This window comes from Physella acuta, unplaced genomic scaffold, assembly GCF_028476545.2.
Source record: "Physella acuta isolate Inbredline_101_S28 unplaced genomic scaffold, ASM2847654v3 ptg001144l, whole genome shotgun sequence".
Classification (NCBI taxonomy): Eukaryota; Metazoa; Mollusca; class Gastropoda; family Physidae; genus Physella; species Physella acuta.
In genome coordinates this window covers 185,715-203,250 of record NW_026732661.1, presented here as the reverse complement: position 1 = coordinate 203,250, position 17,536 = coordinate 185,715, and the positions used below count along the sequence as shown (strand labels likewise).

Genomic DNA, 17,536 nt, shown 5'->3' with positions numbered 1-17,536 from the left:
TTTGATACAAATATTTTATTAAAAAAAAAGATAACTGCATTTTGTGTGAATATTCAGTTCAATTGGAGGATTCTTATCCCTATTCTATTGTTTGTTTCTGTGAGCAAAACCTATAAAAGAAATTTAAACAAATTCTCTAGAAATATTTATCTGGCCTTCTGAGCTGAAATTTTTGCCACATTTACATAAGAATCAGCTAAAAGAAATAAAGGAAGGTTGTGACTATATTTTAAACTCAGAAGTTTAAATGTTTTTACCCTGACTGCTTATGTTTTTCTTAAAGCATTAAGATTTTAACTTTGACTTAACAACACACTTCTCTCACAATACACATACATAACACCATGATAAGAAATAGTTGATTATTTATTGGCCTTTAAATAATGATAGATAACTGACCATGTCTGTTTGCTAGACAGAAAGGTCAGGTTTACAAAGTTTATAATGATTGAATACAGATAACAGCAGTATGAATTCCTGCTCATCAGAACAGATAATGGTTATATGTTTTGTACAACCGCTTGTTAAAAACTTTAATAACATAGTTTTTGTGGTAACATATAACTAAAAAAAAATAAAAAAATACTGCAGTGCAAAAAATAAAAAATATACGAATGAAATATAAAAACTTAGGCTTGCATGTTATACTTATATATATTAAATAACAGCCAAAATTATATAAATATTATTAACTTGCATTTTTAATAGAAAATAAATGTGTAAAAACGCAAAATCCCTGGTACAAAAACATTGTCATACATAAAGAATTACTAATAAACAGGATACATACATATTATATTTAATAAATAAATAGCATTTAATAGTACATTAAACATTCGTTTTTTACAAATAATCTCTGACAGATAAACATGAAAATAATATTGTTAACCTAATTAGTTATGTCCCTTTACTAATGTTACAATATTATTACGTTGAAATAATTTTTCCAAAATAAAGTGTGTTACGTTAGATTATATGGTAAAAATAGATTGATAAAAAAAATTATTAATTTCTCTCACAAAATTGCTATCATTTGTGATAGAAACAGAACACGATTGGTAATTGTTAAGGGCAAAAAATATTTTGTGAAGAGTAAGGGGAAGAAACTGTTGTCAGCAATCAGACGTACTAAGTGTACGAGCTTTTTACTTCCGGAAGATATTTGATTAATTCTTCCTCCTATTGTGACATGAGGCAGTGATAGTTATTGTGAGCTGTGGCAGCTTCTGTCTGTGTTTTGCATGTGGTACTGTGGCCTACTGCACAGCACAGAACGGTTTTTTCTCCAGCCTGGCGTTCACGCCTTTTGTGTACTTTTTGATTTGTCTCAGTTGCAGGCCAGGGTTTGTCATGACGCCGGTCAATAGACTGACCAGATTTTTCATCAAAACTTCCGCTCTCATTCCATTCATCACACATTCTTTGTACCCGAGGTTTAGGACGACGACGCCCTTTAATAAATTGTGTTGAATCAGGAGATTGGTTTCCAAACCCATCGGCAAAATGGCCGGGGCAGATTTGACCCCGTTGTTTCCAGGCCTGTTGCTGATTTGTGACGCGATGTCGTCTGCGAGCATCTCGATGCTGATTCCGTGTGGACTTTGGTCAAACATCTCCATCGTTCTTTCGGCCAAGCCCTGGAAGAGTGTGAAGGGTAGCATGCCGTGGTCGATGTGCTGCTGGATGCGTTTGTTGTTGCTGATGATGAACTCCTGGATCGTGACTTTGTTGGTGTCGTCGAACTGCGCGAGGAGGGGGATCTCGTTGCAGTAGTTGGCGACGTCGTTGTTCAGGTCGGTGATGTAGCGGCGTAGGTCAACGGGGAACATGAGGCTGATGGTCGACTTGCCGGTCAGGATGTGGACGAGGGTCTGGTAGGCTCCAGCTACCAGACCTAGCAGAGACACGTGATGGAATCGGATGAAATTGACCATCTTCTGCGTCAACTCTGGAGACAAGACGGTCCTCAGCGAGCCGTTGGTTGCCAACAGCGGACGTGGAGGGAACTGTGTTTGTTGTCCGCGAAGTGACGTATTCGCCACGTCCTGGCTCAATGTCTTCGCCCAAAAGTGCGCGAAAGATTCCGATTTTGATTTGTAAATTTTGTCAAGTTCCATGTTAAAATCTTCCGACTGTTGCAGTGTTTTGTCAATGTATTCTTTTTCTAGAACGGGTTTCTTAAACTTGGGATCAAACGCGGAGACCAGGTCCTGAATAACCTGGTAAATGGCCCTGACGTCGAATCCAGCTTTGTGGAAAATGATTCGCAAGTTGGTCTTGGATCCTTGCTGGAGAACAAACCTGAGCGGGCCTTTCTCTTTCACATCGAAAGCTTCTTCCGAGAACTCTTGCATCTCTTCTCCACTCTTGCTCACCACCCTGAAGTCCATCGCTTTCTCTGCGGGGAGAACTTGCTTCTCAAAGTTCATGACGCTGGTTCGTTTCGACATGTCTTCCTTGAAAGCCGTACAAGCCGTCGGGTGCAGCTCGAGTGTCTTCAAGATTGCCTGTCTCACTATCGACGGATCTTTCTTGTCGTCTGGAATCTCCACGTCGACAACACCGTGAAGACTTTGCTTTCTGGGGTGTCTCTTGTAAATAGCCAATTGGCTGGACTCAATTGTTGATGCAGCAAAGCTTATTCGTCTCTTTGGAGGCGGAGGTTCAATCGCTTTCACTTCCTTCTTCTCCTCTTTATTATCCTGAGCATCGCCTGCTTCTATTGCTAGCTGTTCCGCATCCGGTCCAAACTCGGAACCTTCCGCCAACCTCCCGGACAACACGTCATCAATAGCTTGAGCGATGATTCGAACTGATGGATCCCCGCTGATGAAAACGATAGCCGGCAATCTACAGTGAACCTCTTTGTAAATTTGGTTGATCATCGTCATGGCAACGATAGAGTCCATTCCCATGTCCACGAGATTCGTGTCTGATTTAATGGCGCCGTCTTCAGCGCTGAGGACCTGGCTGGCTAGAGCAATGACGTATCTCTCGTACACGTCTACCCTTTGATCTGGCGGAAGTTCTCTCGCTGTCTGCAGAGCGAGAAGAATATCTTCTTCGATTTTGACCTCTTCCGCTGCGGAACCCAGCATAGATTTAAGACGGTACTGGAATGGAACCAGCATATCCCTCTTCAATCGTTTCAGCAGAATTTCATCATCGAATTTGCACGGCAAGATCTGTCCCCAATCTAGAAGCAGTATAGGGATAATAACAGCAGAAATGTCTTCTTCAGTTAGCAGTACAAAACCCTGAGCTTCCAATATCTTTTTGGCCTCGCTGTAATCGCTCAACATACCGAGGTCGAGAGCTCCCCAGTTGATGCTTTGTCCCGACAGCTTGAGGTGTTTGCGGTAGTGTGCCATGCCGTCCATGAAGGCGTTTCCTGCACCGTAGCTCGTCTGACCCGCATTTCCGATGACGGAAGTGACGGAGGAGTGCAGCACGAAGTAGTCTAGCGGGAGATCTTTGGTTAACTGATGCAAGTTCCACGCACCCATCACTTTAGGGGACATGACTTTGGCAAAAACTTTTGGATCAATCTGCACTAGCAGCTGATCATCCACAACAGCAGCGCCGAAGAAAACGCCCTTCAACACGATGTTCGGAAACGCTTGTTCCATCTGCGACATGAAATTTTTCAACGAATCCATATGAGTAACGTCCGCCTGTAAAGCTTTAATGTTACAGTTTTCTGAAGCAGCGAGCTGGGCTATCTCATTGGTTTTTTCTATTGTTGCCTGTCTTCTGTTGAGAATGGCTATGTTTCCAGCACCGTTTTGCGCAAGGAACTTGACAAAAAGCCACCCCAGACCCGTCAATCCACCCACGACGATGTACACCGCGTCTTTTCTGAAGAGTTCCGTCTTCTCCACCCTCACCACCGAGCTATTCATCTTGGTGATCTGCACCTCCAGCAACTCGTCGATGTCAGCTACAGCATCCTTGTAAATCCCTGTTGTGATGGGGTTTTTGTGTAGGCACTCTGCGACTCTTGGCATGAGGGACGAGTGCTTGACCATCCACTTCTTGACCCTGGGGACGAGCGTGGTGACGTTGTGGGGGTGGAAGACTGTGGCCGTGTCTAGCAGCTTGATCTCGACAGTGGGGAGGAAGAAGGAAATGGGAGCTCTGGCTACCGGCTCCAGCAGGGAGGAGACGCTGATGTAGTACTTTGGCTGCAGCCAGCGTCTAGCCATGATGGGGACGATATTCTCATCCATCAGGACCAGCGATACGATCGTCTCGTTCAACGTCTCGATGTTGTTCAACTCCTCGACCACGACTAGGTTCACGTTTAACGGTTTTGGCTTTCTCCGACTTAACAGCAAACACATAAGAATTTCCCCGTATTTCGCCGTGGCGGAGGAGGCTAAAATGGTGGCGTTTCTGGTAGTGACCAGCTCGTGTAGAGACCACAGTAGAACCAATCGTGTGAGATCCCCGGGGACGTAATCTGCAATCAAATCAGCTGGAATTGTGGCGTCAATCGGTACTTTGATTTTAGACCCAATGGGGGCTGGGTAACATGAAATAGCGGGTATGTTGTACCTCCTCTGTCTCTTACAGACGGCGTCTCCTTGGACTGGGCCTATGTTCTCTAGGGCAAACAGCGGGTACCCGTTTCCTTTGAGAGTTCGGCGTTTTTCCATGACGCTGTACAACATCTTCATGTTGAAGAGAAGCGGATTTTGAAACGCCGTGGCTGAGACGTCCATCTGGACATGAGGCTGAGTCTCATCTTTGACCTGTGTTTCGTGGTACACCGGGAAGGTGTCTGTCAACACCATCGGCTCCTTGCTCAAGAGGATGACGTTCTGGGACTTGTCCGCGAAGTTGTGTCTGAACGTGGGGACCGGGGTCTCCGAGTCGACCTGGACGAACTGGTTGACGAACATGCAGTCGGCTGTCACCATCCACTCCGGGTAGTTCTTCAGAATGCTGTCGCTGTTTATAATCTCAGCCACCGAAGACAGATAGGGCAATGTTATCGTTTCTTCAGAAACGTGGAGGTCAATCGTGACCAGGTCGGTGTAGACTTGTTCTTTCAAGGCGCATCTTGTCATACCCCATAGCGCAGTCATTATAGGGTTAATATTTTCAACTTCCGGAGGGCCGTTCTCAAAAGGAAATGCTCTTTTGGTGAATAAATAAATAGGAAGTGTTAGGTTTTTCTCAACAGCAAATGTATAAATGTTTTTCAGCATCATGCAGAGATTTAGAGTCTTAGTCTGGATGCTGAAAGCGTCTTCAGATTCTGAGATTGTTGTGTTGTTCATGATTACAATGAACTCATACTCCGACATTTTGTTTTTCAACATCAGGTCCATATCTTTGGCCACGGTTTCTCCGGGCTCGTCCAAGACGTCGTACTGAATGCATTTTTTCAGCATGGAGGAAGGCGTGTTCTCTGGGATGGAGTCGGTGATAAACAGCACGTTTGGCTTCTTGGTTTCGTGATTTGGGTATTTGGTTTCGGTGGGCTTCCATATGCACTTGTACGTGTTTTCCACGCCTCCAGATTTGTCGGTCAATGACTTGATAGCCAGGTCCTCCAGATCAGCGATTACCTCCCCGTAAAGAGTCGTGAGCTTGATGTCATACAGGGTTAGTTTTCTATCGGAGCTCTTCAGCGTGGTGTAAATGTACATCTCGTTTTCTGTTGGTCGGTAGGAGGTTAACTTGCCGATAGATCGAGGCAGAAGATCCCGCGCGTCATCAACGCCATCCATCAAAATAACGGAAGTTTGGATCATCCCATCTAGAATTGAAGGGTGAATGGTGGTGCCAGCTATTTCAATGAACAGTTGTTTGGGTACGAAAATCTTTGCCAGACATTCTTGTGAACTTCTCTGGGCGTACATCAGCAGTGCGTACGCAGGGCCGTACGTGAAGCCGAAGCTCTTGAGAGTTCCGTAGATCTCGTCCCTCTCAACAATCTGCGGACAGCGGCCTTGAATGTGACGTATGTTAATGGTCGATGGCTGACCTCTCATGTTGTGGGCCTGCAGGTGAATGTTCGCGAAGGTCTTGTTGCCCTTCACCACTGCGATGTTGTAGCTGTCGTACTTTTCAGCCCCGTAGCCGCGAGGTGTCGCTTTGTTCAGCACGAGATCCAGCTCCACGGCGCCCTCCCTGGTGAAGGAACACGGCTGCTCAAACCTGACCCCCACCGTGTACATGGGGGCGTTCATCTCGCTGGTGTGCATGGCCACGGCGAATCCAGTCTCGGCATAAAACGCCCCGGGGATGATCAGCATTCCAGAGACAATATGGTCGTAGACTGACGGGAAGGTCAGCTGAGTCACCATGGCTTTCCAGTCGTTGGTTGTGTCCACTTTGTTCAAGAACGGGTGCTCTTTCCTCATGTAGTGGACGCCGGCAAGGATCATGTGCGCGGACTCGCACAGCTGGAGGTTACGTCTGGGGTTGAAGCTGTACCTGGGGATGGGCGTGACGATCTTGCCCTCGTGTGGGAGGTTGTCCCAGTCCACCTTGCAGCCGAGCTCGTACACGCTGACCAGCGCCTGCAGGAAGATTTTCCATTCGGGCGGTTTGGACATGGAGACGACAGGCATGACGTCATCCTTGGGGAAGATGTCATTGGCGTGGGCACGCATGACTGGTTTCGGTCCGATCTCGATGTACACGTTCTTGTAGCCCTTGGTGAAAGTCTTCTGCACCGCGTCGAAGAACCGGACAGGCTCCCGCATGTTGCTGACCCAGTAGTCAGGACCCAACGAAGCTGTCGCAAGTTCTCCGGTCACGCTTGAGAACATGTCTATCTCTGGAGCTTTGGGTGCCAGACCCGCGAGCGCCTCTCTCAGCCCGGCTTTGCATCCATCGACATGGTGACTGTGGTAGGCGACGGGCACCTGCAGGTCAACCAGCTGTATCTGGATGTTCAGGTTCCTCGCTTTGTTCTGCAGCTCCTGTTTGATGCGCATGACGATGTCCGAATTACCGCTGACGGCGCAGGATATGGGGCTGTACTCCAGCGACACGTTGGCCAGGCCGGAAAACCCGCCCACCACGTCCTTGACCTTATCGACCGGCATGTTTCTCACGACGAACATTTTTCCTCCAATCACCGAAGCCATCAGGCTCGTGCGGTAGTAGATGACCTTCACCGCGTCTTCCATGGTCAGTATTCCAGCAAAGTAAGCAGCGGCCACTTCACCGACTGACTGACCAACCACGCAGGCCGGCGTCACGCCAAGACTTGACCACAGCTTGGCCAGACCAATCTGGCAGGCGAAGATTGCGATGGGAGAAAACTCCGGGTCGTCCATGTCAGCTTCTTTTTCAAAACGGCTGGCGACCGACCACGTGACGTATTTCGATAAATATTGGTCAATCTCTAAGATGGCGTTCCGGAACTCATTGCTCATGTTCATGAGTTCCTTGCACATCCCCTTCCACGTCGTGCCCATCCCACCAAAGACGTACACCACACGCGCGCGTCTGACAGCGTTTGACCCTTTCGCACCTTTGCTTAAATAATCATTCAAGCGTGCCAGCAGCTCAGACATGTCCTCAACAACCGTCGCGTACCTGACGTTGTAGTGGTCGCGTCGGACCGACGACGTGTACGACACGTCATGCACGTCAAAGGTACTCACCTCTGGATGATTGACGAAGTCTTCGATACTTCCTTTCAGAGATTTCTCGTGCTTGGCGGAGAAGCAGACGACACAGGGGATGTTCTGACCCTCCACCATACTGTTCTGTCTGGACATGTGATCCTCGTAGGCCTGCACCACAGCGTGGCAGTTCGTGCCTCCAAACCCGAACGAGTTGACGCACGCGACTTTGTTCTGCGCCGGCCAGTCGATGACCTGGGTGGGGACGCTGAGGTTCATGTCGGGGAAGTTGATCCGGGGGTTGGGCTTGTCAAAAAACAGGGAGGGGACGATCTTGGAGTGTTTCATCATCAGCAGGACCTTGATGAGGCCAGCGGTACCTGCGGCCGACTCCAGGTGACCTAGATTTGTCTTCACTGACCCGATGTAGCGATGGCGGACGGCCCCTTTCTCCTGGAAAAATTTACCTAAGGCGTTTGCTTCTACTGGATCACCAGCGGATGTTCCAGTACCTGAAATAAGTTTTTTTTTTACCTCAAGTCATTGTTAATACAATAACATATTTAATGATTTAAGTAGAAGGAGAATGAATCGACAGTTACTGTTCCTCACTCTAGTATGTTCCATTACTTATTCCGGTGATTAGTTACAATCTCGTATGTATTAAAAAGGCATGCCATTGTATTGACTACATTATATTTACCGTAAGCCGAATTAAAGTGATGAAAAATAAATTGGATTGTTGGCTAACAGTAGCCGCAAAATATAATATCGTGGTAAGTGTACATAATAATCCTCTTTAAATCCTAGCAATCCATTGGGCATATGAAGTAAAGTTCATATGTTGCTTGACCTCGGCATATAAAGGGAAGGTGTGATCAGCACGTTGCCCAACCGCCATGGCTCTCCTTAACATGTGTCAGGTACCCATAAGAGCTTAGTGGACTCAGTGACGTTCTACTGGCTTGGACCCGGATTCGAACTCGAAAAATAACCTTCCGCCTAAATCAGTACCAGAGCACTTTAAAGAATCGTGGTATTTGGTCTAACTTAGAGCGGACTCGAACTCGCTCGAAAATGTTTGTGATCAGTTCGAAACTTACCGTGAGCCTCTATGTAGTCAATCTTATTGATGTCAACACCGGCTATCTTGTACACGTGGTCTAACAACTTGATCTGCTGGTCGCCAGAGGGCGCTGAGATTGGCGTCACGCTGTGGCCATCTTGGTTGGACCCCGTGTCGATGGTTGCCCAGACGCGATCCCCGTCCCTCAGAGCCTGAGCATGGAACACAACATGAGTCACGTGATTGTGTTTCTGACTGAACGATCATTTTATTTTTGTTATATTTTTAAAACTTTTAGTTTTCTAAATGATCATGGGTTGAATTTTTTAAAGTCCTGGTGTCTTGGACGTTTGTCTTTTAAAAGTTAGACAAAGACCATCAACTTACGTCTTTTAAAAGTTAGACAAAGACCATCAACTTACGTCTTTTAAAAGTTAGACAAAGACCATCAACTTACGTCTTTTAAAATTTAGACAAAGACCATCAACTTACGTCTTTTAAAAGTTAGACAAAGACCATCGACTTACGTCTTTTAAAAGTTAGACAAAGACCATCAACTTACGTCTTTTAAAAGTTAGACAAAGACCATCGACACGTCTTTTAAAAGTTAGACAAAGACCATCGACTTACGTCTTTTAAAAGTTAGACAAAGACCATCAACTTAAGTCTTTTAAAAGTTAGACAAAGACCATCGACTTACGTCTTTTAAAAGTTAGACAAAGACCATCGACTTACGTCTTTTAAAAGTTAGACAAAGACCATCGACACGTCTTTTAAAAGTTAGACAAAGACCATCGACTTACGTCTTTTAAAAGTTAGACAAAGACCATCGACTTACGTCTTTTAAAAGTTAGACAAAGACCATTGACTTACGTCTTTTAAACGTTTGAGGATGACCATGCCGCACCCTTCCCCTCTGGTGTAGCCGTCAGCACTGTCTGAGAAGGCGAAACACTGTCCAGTGGGGGAGACCATGTGGGCCTTGCTGAGGTGGACGAAGACGTCCGGGGACATGAGGAAGTTTGTCCCCCCACACAGGGCGATGTCGCAGTCACCTGGATAGAACAAAACGTGATGAAAGAAATATTATCTGTAGCTGAATGATAGTTGTGGTTTTTCTTGTCCAGGATTTAAAAATCTGTTTTTTTTTTTGGCGATTCGGTATTAGGATAATTCGGTTTTCAGAAGACTTATTATTCCGGTGACTTATTATTCCGGTGACTATTCTGATGTAGTTTTTAATGATGACTCGGCGTCTCTGACAATTCCGGCCACTTGCAGTAATTTATCTTTTCATACAAGTGAGAAGTTGCCTTTTCGTTCTTAAGATCTTCATGCAGCGTACTTTTCTTACGGCTACACATGAAAAAATCTCCCCCCCCCCTAAAAATGATCATGTTTTCTCATCTAAATTTCTGAAAAAAATAATATGAGTAATAGTATTCTACTTTGGTAAACTTTAGTGAGGACCTCTACAATTTAAAGAAATTGTTGAACGTATCTGTAATTGCTGAATGTTTTAGACAAGACCATGTGTCTACTCCGAAAGCCCCTATTACTTTACAGAGTCAATTATGTATTTCAATAATCCGAGAACTAAACAAGATATAACACGCATGTTTCAAAAAGAACGAGCGCCTCTATATGTCAAACATAAGCGACTCACCTGTCCTCAATGCCTGGGCACCGATGTGTATGGCCAGCAGGGCAGAAGAGCAGGCAGTGTCCAGTGTCATGGACGGTCCCCGCAGGTCGAAGACGAAGGACACACGGGCGGCGATGATGCTGTTAGAGATACCGGTCACGGTGTAGTTGCCGACGATGGAAGACTTGGCTGTGAACAAACCTCTGTAGTCGCCGTTCATGGCACCTGGAGAGTTTCACATTCTCGTTTAATTCTTCTGGTGAGACAAAATACAATCACACCTTCCTCACGCCCCGCCTAGAATAAAAGTCCGGCAATACGGGAGGAAACCTGTTTTACACAACAAGTTTGGTCCTGAATGTAGAATTTGCTTAGCTTTTACTGGCAGATTTTCTATGAGGCATCTCTTCGGGGGCGGGGGGGGGGGGATGGACGAAATGATAAAATATATAATTTATATAGAATATAATATCTACTTTTACCAGCGTTCGAACCCCACCCAGAACTTTTACGTGTGCCGCCCCCCGCCCCCTTAAAAGTTTAAGTGTCGTCCCCTCACCGGAGAAAAATATCTGAAAGTAACCCTGGTTAATCGTATAAACAGTTGGAACCACTGTTATAAGCACACAATTATCTACGTATAAATGATACCTAGCCACATAACCACAGAGACACCTGTTACGGGAACTCTAAAATATCGACTGTTACAACCACATAATTATATAAACTATTACAACCACCTCACCACTTACCCACATAGACCCCTGTATTAGAACCAGCCAGCTTATCACGCGTGATGCCAGCGTCCTCCATGGCCATAAAGGAACAATCCAGCACGTATCGCTGTTGGGGGTCCATCTGGTCAGCCTCAAAGTCGTTGATGTTGAACAGTTTGTTGTCGAAGGCGATGGGGCTGGAGGGGGGAGTTCATAGTAGACCCAATCACAAATGGTGTTTTAAAAAACAGTAATATAGAATGAGCCTTTTTTATGAGTTTTAAATGCCGGTAGTTTAAAAAAAATAGAATGGGTGTTTTACAATACAGCCCTAACATTGAAGATATTGATTGTATGTTTGGGTTAGGGAAAGTGAATGTTGGAAGGGAGTAAAGATGGGTTGGGGTGGGGGGGGGGGGGTGGAGGCGATTGCACGCATTTTAAACTGCACACAGTAAAATAGGATGCGACTATACTGAGTTAGCTAATAAGCAGAACCGAAAAGTCCCGAGTTCGAAATGCCGGGCAGATGCGGCTCTATAGCCGGAGACAGCAATTCGTCTAGGAGAGGCAACTCCAAAATCAAACAACTGCTGCCTTGTAGTTTGTTCTTGGTTGGACAAAGGCTAGGGAAGCAAATCTTGAAAGAAAAGCAGGCTGAAATCGGAGTCAACGACCTCAATGCTGCGTTACAAGTTAACCCGTAATACTTAGTTGTGTTGAGGGAGTCTCTTCCAACACTAGAATTAAGAACGAAGAAGAAGAAAAAGAAAGAAGCAAATATTAAATGTATCTTACATTCCTAGAAAGCTACAATTCCTGACGCTTACGGAGTACATTTTATCAGATATCAGGTTAAAAGAGATACAGATAGGCCTACACGTTTTCATCTATAATAAAACAAAGATATGGGACGACAAAAACATCTTTTTAACGCGAAAGTCTCGAGTTCGGTTCCCAGTCAGCAGTCCGTTGGACGTCCTCGTTTCCACCCACCTTTTATGGGTAACTGGTTCAAGTCGGCACCAGTAAAGACTGCTGGACAAAGTGCTGACCACACAATCAATCCATTCATACTCCTAGTCAAGCACCATTTGTCATGTGTATACTTTAAATTCTGAATACAGTATTTTACAACAAATTAAAAGCAGAAGTGTATCTGCTCAACTGTTTGCTTGTTCTCCCCTACCCCCACTTCCACCCCACCATAGTTTATTTCAGGCATCTCTTCGACCGGGGGTGGGGGGGGGGCGGGAAGGAGGGGGGGCAAGGGGAATAGAGGGGCGGGGCACTATCTATCGTAGCAAGTACACCACCGGACAAAATAGAAAATATATATACTTTAACCCCCCCCCCTGAATTTTTAAGTGCCTCCCTCCGAAGAAAAGAGAAAAATGTCTGAAAGAAACGCCGCGTTCCATCTAACCTACGCCACTCCAACACTATTTTTTTTAACCAACCCTGTGTAGAAAGTTATACAAATGTCCCCAGTGTTCTCCCATTTTACACTCAAATCTGTTACAGGCTGCTCAAGGTAGATCCATCCATCAAATTACAAGACCGGCGGAGGGTGGGTGGGAGGGGTGGGTCCATCCATCCATCCATCCATCCATCCATCCATCCATCCATCAAGTCATTGTGTCACCGCCACGCCGGACCCGACAGACGTAGGAGTACGGTACTCCCGCGGCGAACCGTGTACTAGAAATGTGACGGCGACATGACAGGCAGAACATTAAATAAAGATGAGATGTCGTGGGATGAAAAGGGACAAGACTCTAGAATTATTTTTAAAACACTGCACTCTGTATGTGTGGCATCCAAACAATTTGACGCTAGATTCATTTTGGTGCGCTATTAAATAGAAAATCACCTCTGTGCACTAGCAATCTCGAGCTTTATTTTTTTTAAATTATTTTTTTTGCCCCGTTTTGAAGTCAGAGATTATGTTAATAGAATTATGTTTTTGCTTCACAATTTCCTTTTATTTGACGTAACTGGAGTAATATTTGGTGCAAGGGGTTATTCATAAACGAGGTCACACTAGTTTAGCTTATTTTTGTACCCTCCCCCACCCCCCCCCCCCATCTCCATATTGAGACATGCTAAAAAAATCAAGACCACCCACCCAGTGACACCATAAGGTTCTATCAACCCTTCCCAGAGGCGTAGCGACCCTCCCGGCGCCCGGGGACAAACGTTTCGATTTGCACCCCCCCCCCCCTCGAGATTTTGATTTGCACCCCCCCCTCAAACTTTCGATTTGCACCCCCCTCGTGATTTTGATTTGCACCCCCCCCCCCCCCCCCCCTCAAACTTTCGATTTGCACCCCCCCCCCCCCTCGAGATTTTGATTTGCACCCCCGCCCCTCAAACTTTGGATTTGCACCCCCCTCAACCTTTCAATCTATTTTTCCAACCCATTTTGGCGCCCCCTAAGCTCGGCGCCCGGGACCCCCCCCCCCCCTCGCTACGCTACTGACCCTTCCCATTCAAACCGAGGTCTAACAAAAAAATTAGCATACTCTACATTTTTTTTTCTATTCTTCAAGTATTTTCCTGTAACTTAAAACTATTCATTTCACGAAACTGAGAGTAGAACGCCGCGCTAATTTTGTAGACCCCATTCTGTATTTTAGGATAGTAATTTATAACTGCTATCCTAAACCTGGTAGCTGGGCTATAAATTAGGGCATGGGAGACAAGTAGCTACAGGTAAATAGAGGACGTTGACCCCGCGTCTAGACGAAAAGGTTAGAGCATCTCTGGTGTGTAGCGACTAAGTTTGATGTCGTAAACTTGCCGGAAGAGAGGAAGAAAAGTGTAACATGATCCGGTAAAGTGCCGGAAGAGAGGAAGAAAAGTTTAACATGATCCGGTAAAGTGCCGGAAGAGAGGAAGAAAAGTGTAACATGATCCGGTAAAGTGCCGGAAGAGAGGAAGAAAAGTGTAACATGATCCGGTAAAGTGCCGGAAGAGAGGAAGAAAAGTGTAACATGATCCGGTAAAGTGCCGGAAGAGAGGAAGAAAAGTGTAACATGATCCGGTAAAGTGCCGGAAGAGAGGAAGAAAAGTGTAAAATGGTCCGGTAAAATGACGGAAGATTAAAATGTAACAGTACCAGGACAAAATATGTTTACATTTCTTTACATCTAGTGTCGGATAAGTCGAGAAAAGTGAAACTATTACCAGGAAAAGAGGTTTTTTAAATTGTTTCATGTCATATTAGAATAGTGCCGGTTACTGGAATTGACCGGAAAATGAGCGGAACTTACAAGGAACGATGCCAGAAAACATCGAGTACTTCTGACCGATCAATTTCTCTGAAATTCGTGGGTCAAAATACGATGACAACGCATTTTAACATCCAATTTGATGTAATTGGGTGAATAGTTGATTTTTTAATGAATTTATTAAACTTTATTTTTTTGAAATTATTGGTTACATGACTAGCAGTAAGTTTATGGACGGAAAACTTGCACACCATTGCGCTTCCAACAAGATCAGAATTTCCTATTAGCTAATCATTGTGTCTGTTGACAATTTTACTATACTGATTTTTAGACTACGTGTTAATGTTCTCAACATTCAGGTAACTTAACCGTGGGCTAAGTTAATGCAGAGTTTATACAAATGTTTTAAAAATATATTCTTCCACCACCGTTAATTTATTGTTAATTTCCTCGACATTGTTTCACTACCTCTGTACAATTTGTAAAAAAAATAAGTAATAACCAAATAAACGTTCGCGACGTCTGCTGTTTGAGCATGCGGCTGACCGTCGTCAGGACGAAAATAATTACATAATACGGTAACATAAAAAAGTCTGCAATCCCCACTAGAAAACAAAGGGACTAAAGTTATTGAAAATTGACAGCTTAATCCGACTTTGCTGTCTTTTTTTCTTCCCGCTGTCATGACAAAGCTTGACTTATATTACACATACACACACACAAACACACACACATATGTATATATATACGTTTTCATGCAGGTGTGTTTTTATTACAGAAGAAGGTTTGGATTAAATGTTGGACAAAAATCAACTTTTAATTCTAATCTTAACGTTTTCTTTTCTTTCTTGTTTTTTTCAAATTTTGCGATGTTTTTGAAATTTAATTCTAGCTTATTTATTACCCGTATGGACTAGCAACATTAATGGAAAGGAGAGTTTTCCTAGTTCACTTATAATAATAATTGGAAAATAAAGAGCAAAAAAAAAAAAAGTGTTACACATTTTCTGCAAAACAAAAATAACAAACACAGCAGGTCTCTTTCGAGAAAGAAGGTTACAATATCATCAATTTTTTGATGTTCCTGTCCAAGACACTTGGGGCAGATGAAGTAGAGTTCATCTGTTTCAATGACGTCGGCATATGGGTTCAGCACTATGCCCAGAGTTAGGTACCCATCAGAGCTGGGTGGACTCAGGGCCGTTCTACAGAATTTAACCCTGATTCGAACTCGAGACTTTCAGGTTAGCAGTCTAGCGCTCTACCGCTAGACCACGCTGTCCTCTGAGGTTACAATATAAAAGACGTTATTTTCATATTTTCCTGAACTGTATTGGTTATCGAAGCTACTTTTCAGACATTGTTACACTAGCCCTATCCCAACACAGGAACTAACCCTTACCCCTAAACCCCGGTTCTTGTCTTAGCAATGAGCTTAACGCTAACAAAGATGCCAGCGAAAGCAAACTTCTGGAAGATGCAGAAATAAAAACAATACTCACTCTTTCAGCAGTCCCGCCCTGCGAACGTACGACTTCCCTATGGCGTGGGGGTCGGGGTCGTAGAAGGCGTCGTTGTTCCATCTCTCCTTGGGGATGTCGATGACGTGGTTCTCCCCGTTCTCTAGAAGCTTCCAGTACTGCTCGACGTTGTCGGCGCCTGGCACCTTGCAGCCGATGCCGACAATGGCGATCTGGTCCGAGTACATCGCCATGGCGATAGAAGAGCTTCCCCTACAGGCAGCACCGTCAGCCAATCAGCTCTACGGATGCTATAAATAGATCGATAGACAGGAAATCTTTTTTATTATTTTAGTTTTTGTAAGTTAACAAAACTCCTTTCTATGAGATCGGATACTCTGATATTTTGTCACAGTTAAATTGTATCAAAACATAACGATTGTTTTGATTGGTTTGTTATTTTAGATTTTTAAATCTGATGTTAAAATAACTTTTATCGAGTTGAATATTCGGGCGGTTATTTTATTTTTTTAACGGAACAAAAAAAAAATTAATTAAAAAACAAAAATAAAACAAAACAAAAAAAAAATTGTATCAATTTGTATTTACCTCAGCAAGAGTGAAGCTAGAATGAAGCTAGAGTTCTGATGCTGGGCGCCGTTTGCTTCCAGTTTTATAGCTGGCAGCAGTGATTTCATAAGCTTTGGTATACATACCCCCCTCTCCCGAGGTTAACTTTACCCCCACCCCAAGTATAAAATATTTGGTGATGTAACATTTTTACTTAGTTATATAAAAACCTAATCTGTCACATGTCAACTATGACAGGTGTCACATCGGATGGACCTATCAGAGCCCGGCGGGGGGTGGGGGGGGGGCATGGCGTCTTGTTTTGGGGGCAGCTGAATATTTTTTGGTTTCTGGTAAAAATTCGGTAGGACATCAAGTTTTTTCTTGGACGTCCGGAGATTAATCTGGACAGGGTGAGGGGCGTGTCCTGGGGGTTCTTAATGTCTCCCCGCCGGCCTATAGACACGGGCCGTGTGAGCTAAATATAGACGAGCGTACGGGCATAAATCTGAGAAGAGTTCAGATTTTGGCGTGCTGGAAGTTCTACAGACAGGTGACGGGCATGCGCAGTTTAGATGTCACGTGATTTCGGGGCCTCTTTCCGAAAGGACCAACGGGAAGCTGTTGACCACGTGACCTCGGCGAACACGACCCGTCCCGTGTTACACATTCTGAGAGGGTAGAGGTCAATTATAGTTTTTCAAGGTCAAAGCTAATCTTTTGGTTTTAATACATGTTCATTTTTTAAAAAGACAAATTACGGATTTTCGCCACCGTGACAAAAAATGGTCATTTCTGTAAAAAAAAAAACTTTTACAAATTCCATAACGTCAAAAATGGTCATTTCGTTAATTTTTTTTTACAAATTCCACAACGTCAAAAACGGTAATTTCAGCAAAAACCTTGTCTTCAAAAGTTCTAGTAGCGACGAGTTCGTAGTTTGTAATATGTAAGGTACAGTTCTATCGCTATAAATGAAATAGCAGCAGTTATTTGAAAATTATGAATTCTTTTGATTGATAGTGAAGTAAATGTTGTTTGATATGTAAACAATAGTTATAAATGTAAGGGATAATTTTAGCGCCTGGTAGAAATGATTGGATAGTTATATTGGTATGGTTGTGACAGTTATATCTGCACCGTAGTGACGGTTATATAAGCATAGTTGTGACAGATATATAAACATACATGTGACAGTTATATAAACAGTTATATAAACATAGATGTGACCGATAAACATAGTTGTGACAGTTATAT

General features: G+C 44.1%; 1 protein-coding gene across 1 annotated transcript; it reads right to left on the bottom strand.

Annotated features, from left to right (window-relative positions):
• Nucleotides 1-964: 964 nt before the first annotated feature.
• On the bottom strand, nt 965-15,968 carry LOC131956274 (mycocerosic acid synthase). Its single transcript, XM_059320725.1, has 6 exons — nt 15,752-15,968; nt 11,053-11,213; nt 10,322-10,525; nt 9,529-9,710; nt 8,693-8,867; nt 965-8,101 (listed from the first exon to the last, which is right to left on the bottom strand). Exons 1-6 carry the CDS (start codon nt 15,961-15,963, stop codon nt 1,257-1,259), a joined length of 7,779 nt encoding a protein of 2,592 aa, XP_059176708.1. The 5' UTR covers nt 15,964-15,968; the 3' UTR covers nt 965-1,256.
• Between the last annotated feature and the right edge of the window lie 1,568 nt (nt 15,969-17,536).